The sequence below is a fragment of the Pangasianodon hypophthalmus genome, chromosome 1, assembly GCF_027358585.1.
Source record: "Pangasianodon hypophthalmus isolate fPanHyp1 chromosome 1, fPanHyp1.pri, whole genome shotgun sequence".
NCBI classification, from domain to species: Eukaryota; Metazoa; Chordata; class Actinopteri; order Siluriformes; family Pangasiidae; genus Pangasianodon; species Pangasianodon hypophthalmus.
The window spans coordinates 23,488,351-23,499,165 of NC_069710.1; the positions used below are offsets into that span (position 1 = coordinate 23,488,351).

General features: G+C 39.0%; 1 protein-coding gene across 1 annotated transcript; it reads left to right on the top strand.

Annotated features, from left to right (window-relative positions):
- Positions 1–91: 91 nt before the first annotated feature.
- Positions 92–10,750, top strand: foxj2 (forkhead box J2). The gene is made up of 10 exons (XM_026940282.3): positions 92–531; positions 921–1,243; positions 1,374–1,448; positions 2,169–2,255; positions 2,345–2,455; positions 4,502–4,655; positions 6,919–7,143; positions 7,227–7,328; positions 7,434–7,796; positions 9,233–10,750. Exons 2-10 carry the CDS (start codon positions 935–937, stop codon positions 9,340–9,342), a joined length of 1,536 nt encoding a protein of 511 aa, XP_026796083.3. The 5' UTR covers positions 92–531; positions 921–934; the 3' UTR covers positions 9,343–10,750.
- The last annotated feature ends 65 nt before the right edge of the window (positions 10,751–10,815 follow it).

Genomic DNA, 10,815 nt, shown 5'->3' on the forward strand with positions numbered 1-10,815 from the left:
CGCTTTAAGAGATCTAGTTGTCCAACACGCAAGTACAGGACAGTGGACATTGTTGCTGTATGACTCAGTTCTCCCTCGGTCCTCTCCTTGCTTCAGTTGTAGAAGAAGAATTTCCTCAACAGCAGACAGAGTGGGTGTGGCCATGAGAGGTAGGAGGGGACAAAGGGCACCCAAATAGAGGAGTGGCAAAAGGAACAGAGGAATACTGAAGGTGGAGTGTGTGACGTTCTGCAGAGAAAGGGAGGGGAGAGAGGGAGAGAGAAAAAGGAAGAACTTTTCCGAAGAGTTTTTTTTTTTCTTCTCTCCCCCTCCTTTTGGTTTAAACAAGCATTACGAAGAGAGAGGGTAAACCTTAAAAACCCTTGCAGGACTGTTTGGATGGGAAATGGAAGACTGATAAACCGAAAGAGGAAGAGAGAAAGAAAAAGAGAAGGGAAAATAAACACTCAGTGAGCTTCTGCAGTCCTATGTAAGAGATGACGGCATTAAAAATTGACAGTGTGAAGCCTGGGGCCTGTTGACAGACGAGAAGTAAGTGGTCCTTTCTTTCTTTCTTTCTTTCTTTCTTTCTCTCTCTCTCTCTCTCTCTCTCTCTCTCTTACTCTTTCTGTTTCTCTCTCTGTCTCCTGTTCAAACATAAACTAGTTACATATGAGTCTAACAGGAAAGAATGTATAACTATCCATCCGTCTATATGAACATGTCCTGTGCTGACTATCTAACCTCTTTTGAGAACCTTTGTTAAGTTTTGTTTCATCTTTTTTTAGCTAAGAACCTAGATAGGAAGTCATTTTAGCTCTTCAGCTTTTGCAAATATGATTGCATTCCTTGGACTCAGAATTCCTGTTGCTGTTTAATCCATTGCATTAGTTGGCTCAGATCAGAACTTTACATTATGCCTCATTCTCCCTGCACTGCAGCAACTTCCTTGACCATGACGTCAGAACTGGATTCCAGTTTGACCAGCATCGACTGGCTCCCAAAGCTGGGAATGAACAGTCTCCGCTCAGGGAAAGAGCGAGGGGACCGAAAGCGAGAAAGAGGAAGAGAACAAGATACGCCCCCGTCCATCCCATCTTCCTCCCCTCCACCAAACTCCAAAGGAAAGCCACCACATAGTTATGCCACACTCATCGCAATGGCAATAAGCTCTGCTCCGGAGAGAAAGCTGAGTCTGAACGACATCTACACATGGATCAGTGATACATTCCCATTCTACAGCAGAGCTGGAAGAGGCTGGAAGGTAGAGCAAAGAGCTTATACGCTTCAAATAATGTTCTATTGCTTCTTAATGTGTGCTGCATACCATATATTTATTGAAATTTGCAATCACATTTGGACTCAAAGCAAGGTTTCTGCTTTTTTTCATGCAGAATTCAATTCGACATAATCTATCCCTGAATAAATGCTTCCGGAAAGTTCCAAGACCACAGAGCGACCCTGGGAAGGTATTCAGCATAAGAATCATATATGTTTTGGTGACTTCTAACATCTAATAGCCACAGACTACAGTCTCAAGACGGGGCTTTATTGACAATAACCAACAGTTTCATTTCAATTCAATTCAATTTTATTTGTGTAGCTCTTTTAACAATGGACATTGTCACAAAGCAGCTTTACAGAAATATATAAATTCAGGATATAAATTTAAAATTTATCTCTAATGAGCAAGCCAGAGGCGATGATGGCAAGGAAAAGCTCCCTGAGACAATATGAGGAAGAAGGTGGGAGGGCTTTTTACCACATACCACCAAAACTGTGGAGCGCTCTCCTCCCTCGAAGTGTTCGAAATGCAGAAATCAATTACTATTATTCACTCCACACTGAAGACATTTATTTATTCTGGTTTTCAGCCACGTGCCTTTATTTCTCTGATGTACGTGCATATTTCCAAATTATTTTATACATTTTGTTTCATGTCTAACTTAATTACGTTGAATCTTACTATAGCTTGTGATTTTGTTTTGTTATTATTTTGTTATCAGAATTGAAATGTGCTATCATAAGCCATGCAAAGTCTATTATCTAGTTTTAGACACTCTAGTAGACAATTCTTTGCCACTCTAATTGTTTATATCTTTCTGTAATTCATTTTGGATCATTTTAGGCCATTGAATATGAGACACAGTTTATAGCAAAGCTAAATGTTTCCTTGTCTCTGTGTTCAGGGTTCTTATTGGACCATGGATGGATCACCTGACCAACATCAGACCAGAGGTGTAAAAAGACCTTGTCCTACAGGCGAAGAGGAGATGGTAGAGTCTTCAGACTTTATTCATTTACTATTTTGTTATTGTAGAAAACATACATATGTGATGTCTTAAGCAATGCATTTCTACTTCAGGAGGACCCTGAAAAAACTCCATCCACAGTGGACGAAACACATACCAGTCAAGCCGAGTCTCTCGCTCTTCCACCAGACATCAAAACCACTCTGTCTCCACCTCCCTGCAAGGTACAAATCACCTGTGCTTGCACTTTCTGGGCTGTGCGCTACAGTAATTAGGGTATCTGTGACATGATAAAGGTTAAAAAGGTTGAAGGAGAATGCATACAGGACCATGATGATGTATGTGTGAGACATTAAGAGAAAATCAAAAACCAAAATAAGCCGAATAAATAGACATAAATAAAAAGATATTGAATTAGCCAAACTCTGCAACTGCAGAACTCTTATATACAAAACCGGATCATAATTAGCTAGCCCTATCCTGGATAGGCAGAGGGAGGATCATGTGCATTCATGGCATACTTTAAACGCCCTCATCAGTCAAACACTGAACATGTGATCAGTTATTGATTGCAGCGAAGACAAACCATGTGAAACCTTTCTCTGAATTTTTTTCTCAGGGCATCAGAAAGATATGTTTTGGAGCTTGTGCAGGTTCCTTTAAAAGGTGCTTTTAAAATAGGAGCCTCTGAAAATTACAAACTGTCCCTTTTAGCAATAGGAAACAAAAGGAGAATGAAAATGGTCTTGAGCAGCTAGCCTAATGCATTAACCTGTAAGGGGGCCCTTAATGTCCAGGATCCATAAAAAGGAATTGGAGATGATAATAATAGTCTAATAACTGTTTTATTGTTGAATTCAACAAATGATGCATGCAATTTGATAAGGGCCTATTATTTTTAGTGTCTATACTTGTTAAATACTGAAGGTTCTATGTTCAGGTTTAACACTACTTAACCTCCCATCTTTCTAGTCAATTTGAAAAAGGTTTGGATTTAATGAAAACATTTATCATTCCATTTTATCATGCTTTTAATTCTCTTATTTGGGTTGTAAAATGAATAAAATAATGCTAAAGCTGATATTCTAATGTGAATAAGAATAAGTGGACCTAGCACTCATCTGTTACACTTACAGCTTATGCTAAATTAATATAACTCATAACTTAATCTATAAAAAATCTGGTCCTCGTGGTAAACACTGTCTCTGATTAAGGTGCTGTCTCTTCCAATGTCCTCAGTGCAAAAAACAACAACAAAAAAAAATTTTTGTTAGCTTTAAAGGGGCAATACTATTAATTGATTAAATAATAATGCCATATTTATGTATTTAATATGGCCTCCAATGGCATTCCAGCCCGAAACCTAAAATTCACATGATGTTATGGTTGAATCAAACTGTCAGACTGGCGCTTTACTTAAAACTGCTCCTTACTTGATATCAAAGGTCAGAATCAAATGTAGCTGAGACACACCTCTGATTTCATCAGCCTTTACCCCTGCATGCATAACGCCCGCACTATCTGAGTGGAGCATAAGCATTAAGTCTGAGATATAAATACAGCACACAAGCTTAACTCAATTCTGAATATGGTGCTTAATATGTGAAAAAAGAAAAAATCTGGGGTTTTGTAAATCTCTAATGACATGATCTGGAAAATCCTGCTTTCTGGAACAGACCCCAGTGTTACTCAGAGTTTTCTTTAATTTATGGTGAATTTTCCCCTCTGTTCTCCAATCCTAGTAGCCTCTTGAAAAGAAATAAATAGACTTAATTAAACAAAAAGGAAATAGGTGCACAGGATCATCCAATGACGCCAGTCACCCTCTCTTGCAGGTTCCATCTCTTACTAGATTACAACCCTGTCTGCTATATTACAGTCATTTTCAAAGTGAAGGAGGTCAAAAAGAAGTGACATTCTCACATCTGCCACAGAGCGAAGTGGTATATTTCAAAACCAAACTAGGTTCTGCCAGGCTTAATATAACATTTGGCTAAACCACCTTGGTTATCTGTCAAACGCACCTTTCTGGGTTGATCTGTCAGTGTACAACACAAAGCTCCCCAGACACCCAAACAAGGACATTTTTATGATTTTTTACTCTCTCAAGTGTACTGTGATCTGGACTAAAACAAAAGATAGATAAATAAAGACTAGATTAAGATTAAGACTAGATTAAGAATAGACTAGATTATGAACTGAGGATTTAACAGAATTTTTTATTCTGGGCTCCAAATGACCTTCATTCTAATATTGATGTTTTCCATCAGCGGCCACCCGCCCCGTTAACTACAGCCCCTGCTGCCTCTGTCTCTTCAGCTGAGCCGCCGCTGCGTTTCTCCTTCTCTGATCTCAACCTGCCAGACCTCTACACTTCATTTCAGTCTCTCTGTCGCTCTGTGAGAGAGAGAGTCAGTTCACAGTGTGAGTAAAGCATAAAAACTAGATCAATCCTTTTCCTCCTTTGGTTCTGTTGGACAGTCACACTGCCTTTATTCCAAATTTCTCTGATTTTTGCACAATATTTTCTCCTTGATGTGGCATGGCAGTGCAGCATTGCCATCAAATAGTACCTGGCTTGTTCCTGAGCTCGGGTAACTGTTAGTGCAGCATTTCGCATGGTTTTTCTTGTGTCTGTGTGGGTTTCATCTGGGTTTTCTGGTTTCCTCCACCTCCCAAAAACATGCCGGTAGGTGGATTGTCTACACTAAATTGCCCCTATGGTGAATCAGTGTGTGAATATGTGTGTGTATGGTGCCCTGCAATCCCATTGAGGGTGTATTCTCACCCAGGGTTCCTGGGTTAGGCTCTGGGTCCACCACAACTCTGACCAGCATAAATCACTTGATTTGTGATGAATGAATGAATGAATGAATGAACGAATGAATGAATCTTCCTGAAAATAATAACTGTGAAAATAATAACTGCTTTTCCATTGTTAAGTTACTGCCTTTGGTAAAATCTCTGTGTGGCACGTCCTATGAATCCTGTGTTCATAACACATTATAAACAGTATACTGTACATTATAGCTTACAATGCCTAGCATAAGCCTATATAATTGCTCATAAGCATTATAAGTATAACCCTTCATTTTTGACTTCATAATGTCAGGTTATATAACACATTAAAATTAGCTTGTTTGCCATGAACACACCATTCACTGTAGCACAGACTCCACTCTTTTATCTGCGCACACAATTTGTAATGCGTTATAGCATTTGCAGTGTTTATAAAAGTCTTTTAACGCATCATCACTTTTTTAAATGTATTGAAAAGATGATGTTTTATGAACAGATATTATAATACACTATGTAATGTGGCATTATAAAGTCACGCACTCATGCTTTGTAGAATGTTGTGCATGTACAGTAACTATAACTACTTATGAGCATTTATATAGGTTTATGGCAGATATTATGTAAGATGTATAACATATTAAAATACATTTATAATGCATCATAAATACAAGACTCAGAGGAAGTCTTACCAAATACAGTGCCTTGCAAAAGTATTTACCCCCCTTAAAAGTCATCAGATTTGCCTGGATTACAAATGACACTTACTGATCCAGCCAGTATTTTTATTGCAAACCAGTATGCTTTTAAAGTAAATTTTCAGAGTCAAAATTCATTATTTGTCAGCAATTTGTCATTATTATTTAATTAAAAGAAAAAAAACTGAAAAATGCTGCTTGCATTAAGGATTCAACCTCTTCAGACTAGAACTTGGTAGAACCACCTTTTGCTGCAATAACAGCTTTAAGTTTGTTCGGGTAGGCTCCTACCAGCTTTGCGCACTGTTTGGAAGTGAGTTTTGCCCATTCTTCCTGGCAGATTTACTCCAGGTTCTTCGGGTTGGTTGGATGTTGTTTGTTAACTGCAATTTTCAAACAGTGCCACAGATTCTTAGTGGGATTCAGATCTTGACTTTGACTTGTAGAACATTTACCTTTTTGCTGTAACCACTCCTGCATTGCATTGGCCTTGTTTTTCAGACAATTGTCCTGTTCAAAGGTGAAGTATCTACCAAGCTTTAGTTTTTTTTTTTAGCAGACTGAAGCAGGTTCTCTTGTAATATCCCACTGTATTCTCCATTAGTTCGCCTTTAAGTTTGACAAGAAGCCCAGGTTCTGAGGGTGAAAAGCATCTCCATAGCATGATGCTGCCACCACCATATTTCACTGTAGGGATGGTGTTAATTGAGGTATGGCAACTGAGGTTTGCACCAGACATAGTGCTTTGCCCAAACTGCACAAACTAGCAATGGTTTCTTCCTAGCCACCCTCTCATAGTCCTCATAGTCCTTGAGAGTCCTCAAGTATGCAGAGCTCTTGAAGTGGTTATGTGGCACCTTCACTCCACTCTCAGCCACTATACTCTGTAACTGCAGAACGACTGTTTGCCTCACTGTGGCTTCCCTCACAAGTCTCTGTCTTGATTTCATGCTGAGTTTTCAAGGAAGGCCTTGTCTAGGTAGTGCTTGTATAGTGAGATGGAGCTGAATAAAAATGCTGACAGGAAGAAAATGTGTGTGTATCATTTGCTATTCTGACAAATCTAATAATTCCAGGGGGGTTGAATATTTTTTGCAAAACCACTGTACACAGAAGATTTTCTCTCATGAAGCGATTAAGGATTTTTGGTAGAACAGTAGATAGTGAGAATGACTTTTGGGTCTCTCTTGCAGCGGATGCCGCCAGTCTACTTGGACTCCCGAGTGACATTGCACCGCTCCACACACCAACGCTGCCACCTCTGTCACCTCACCCCTGCCCCATTACCAATCCACCCACACACGTGATCACTAGTGTGAACACCGGGTACCAACCTAACCCTAACATTAACCCGAGTTTCACGTCTAATCAAAACCCACAGGCTAACCCCGAACCTGACAGACTGATACACAACAACGGTAAGTGCAACAAAATTGTGTTTGTGTGTTTATTCCTAACAGTTTCTCAATAAAAATGTTCATAGCCTCTCTTGTTTTCTCAGTTGTTCCTGCAGACTTGTTCAGTAATGCTGAGTCTTTAAGAGAGAGCTTCAGAATTGCTAACAGTTTGGACTGGTCTAATATAGATCTCACCAATCACCCTGGTCAGTTTGCTAGTAGCATTATAAGATAATATAATAAAAAAAGCACTGCATGTTATTTTGCATTGTATCTATATACTGATAGACATGATTCCTTTTGTATTTCAGACCTGGTTGAGAGCATGCGTCAGGCAGAACTCTGTGATTGGGCGCTGGATCCAGCTCTCTTCACCTCACTCTGTGATTCGCTCAACCGCTTCTTCAGTCACAGGGGTATCATTGGCTCAGGCAGCCCATCCTCTCTAAGCCCATCAGCTTCACCTCTTACCAACATGCAATCGGCCGCTCATCCATCTCTGTCGCATTTAACACAGCCCTCTCCACTTAGCTTACCTCCTCAGCTCCCGCACTGTAGCGGTGGGCCGTGTGTTCAGAGCCACAGGAAAACTCTGACTCCTCAGAGCCATACTCAGAATTCACAGAGGAACCTTGAAACCCAGCCAGCTGCTAGCCAGCCTACGCCTTCCAATGGTACGTCTATAAACAGAGCTAGTTTTGGTCACTTTTGGCTGATATGTAAGAACACCTGTACATCTGCTCATTCACAGTGAGCAAAGGCTCATCGAAACTTGACAGCTGAAGATTGGAAGACCAGGTGATGTTTTTCCCATCTTCAGCTGCCCAGTTTCAGCAAGCCTGTGCCCATTCAGATTCCTGTTCTTGGCTGACAGTATTGAAACGTGATGTGGTCTTCTGCTGTTGTAGCCCATCCACATCAATTTTCAGCATGTTGTGTGTTCTGAGATGTGGTTCCTGCTCACCACAGATGAAAAGAGTGGTTATTTGAATTACTGTAGCCTTCCCGTCTAGCGAGCCAAAGTTGAGATGCTTTTTCTGCTCACTGCAGTGTAATGAGTGGTTATTTGACTTACTGCAGCATTCCTGTTTGCTCAAACCAAACTGTCTGGCCATTCTCTGACCTCTCTCATCAACAAGGCATTTCTGACCCACAGAACTGCTGTTCACTGGAGGTTTTTGTTTTTTCTCACCATTCTGTATAAATTCTAGTGTGTTGTGTGTGAAAATCCCAGGAGATCAGCAGTTTCTGAAATATTCAGACCAGCCCACCTGGCACTAACAACCAAGTCACTGATCACATTTTTTTCCCCAATTCTGATGTTTGATGTGAACATTAACTGAAGCTCTTGACCTATACCTGGATGATTTTATGCATTGCACTGCTGCCACACAATTGGCTGATTAGATAATTACATGAATGAGAAGGTGTACAGGTTTTCCTAATAACATGTTCGGGTGAGTGTATTATTTAATAGAAATTGTGAATATTTTTTACAGTGTTGAGCAGGATACCCCTATAAATGTCCCCAACTTTATTAGACAATACCGCAAGAGTTTAGTGTCACTGAAAATTGATTGTAAAGGTTGCAGTCATTTTGAAACCAGCATTTTGTAGAACAGAAGCATGCACTGCTTAATAAAACTTTGTGTTTAAAAAAAAAAATACTGCTCTAAAAATAAAACTACATTCCTAATATGTTTATGCTTTAAAAAAAATCACTCAATAATGGCTTCTCTGCTTCTTCCTCTTAATAATAAAATAAATGCTATTTTTTTACATATTTATTTTTGCTTATTTTCATAGGTGCCAATAATTCTGTGGTTGTTATAGCAGTTTTTTAGGTCTATTTGCAAAATAAAACTCAATAAGCTGAAGACTGCAAAAAATAATGAATGAATCAGTATATAATCATCATGGTAAAAGGAATTGCTGTGATTTTCCAGTACTCGATGCTTTTGTCATTTCTGTAGCATATATCTTAACATATTTTAACTGACTTTTACACATTGGATCTTGCAGAGGCTTTGAATTATCAGGAGAGAAGAATAATCTTTTTCCCTGTGTGTTTCAAGCTGAGTCTAACATTACACTGTTCTGTCATTTGTAGCTATTCAAGCACAACCTCTGACACCTCGAAATCGACCCCCAATGAAGCATCTCCACAGCAACAGTGAAGAGATTCAAGATGACTTTGACTGGGATTCACTGATTGTGTGAATACTTTGTGAATCTTTTGGACTTGTGGAACAGTTTGAAATACTGCAAAGATTTATTTATCAAGATTGTTTGAAATCTGAAAACATGAAATTCAAGAATGTTTGTTATATGTAGTGATGGCTCATCCATATATTAGCTATTCAACAAATCCTTACGTTTTAATTTCTGTTGAAATACTAATTACGAGTGGCCAACAATAGAAAAAACGTTGGCATTTGACAGATATATAACTGATGTTCCAGGGAGTTGCTCACCTTTCTAGATCATGCTCAGTGTCCATTTAGCACCACAGTTATTGTTGCATCTAGTGGTCAAAATTGGGAACTACAACAAGTGCTAATAGGGGCCCATTGGACCAGGAATTACACTATGCCTTGCTCAGGGGAGAAGCAGCAGACAGGACAGTTAATAAGAGAGTTACCAGGGACATAGCTTGTACACCAAATTGGGCTAGTTTAATATCCTCTGCGGCTGCCAAGGTCTTGTTACCTTGTTACCCATGCAAAGGCTGAGGAAAAAGAAGAAAAATGTTTCCCTGCTGCTAGACTGTAAGCTGGACTGTATGGTGTTATTCTATAGCATTAGTCAAGTGGTATAGTCTCTCAAATTAATTTTCTTTGATGCTATGTCATTATTAATGATGTCCTGCTCCACCAAAATCTATCATCCTAGCAGTAGTAGAGGCAGTGTGTTTTACCCACAAACAGGAGACAAATTAAAGTCAGACTGCTAAATTGGATGCATTTAGATACGTTAAACTGAGGCGAACAGTTGTTACTATCCATAAATTATTCCACTGATAACTATTTAGAAATAGTTGGAGGTCTGTGTAAGACATGAAATGCTGTCTACAATGCTCTGAATCTGCTCTGCTCATCCACCAAATAGTACACATTATCTAAAAATGCAGTGAGAATAAATCAAGAAGCTAATGAGCATATAAAATAGAAAGCATGTGTGTCTGAGGTCAGATTATTCTGTACAAGGGAGAGCCTGCTTCTATTTCCCCCTGACTGCAAGCAAAATAATGGAAATAAAACATCCTTAGTTACTATTCACCAGCTAACATTTTTGCTTGATACAGATGAAAGCTATCCAGATTAATTACTATTTTGACTAGTTGTACAATTTTTATTGCACTTGAAAGTTCTTTGTATGTTAATGCTTTTTTTTTTTTTTTTTAAAAGCAAAGCTCACTAAATGTAACTTAAGTCTAGTGGGTGTCTGGGGCTGCTTCAGTGTATTTTGACTGAACATTGTGTGTGAAAACAGTTTAATGTTTTCAACTGTCTTCAACTATTTTAGCACTTCTTTTGCAAATATCAACTTCCTGAATTTTACTTAAATAAATCAGGCACCACAATATTCTATGCCTTGCATCAAAATAAAAAGCACAGCTCAAAAATGATTTGAAATGTGTACGAACGTCTGGTCCTGACTTTGTTGTAATGAAACACCCAAAACAGAAACAGA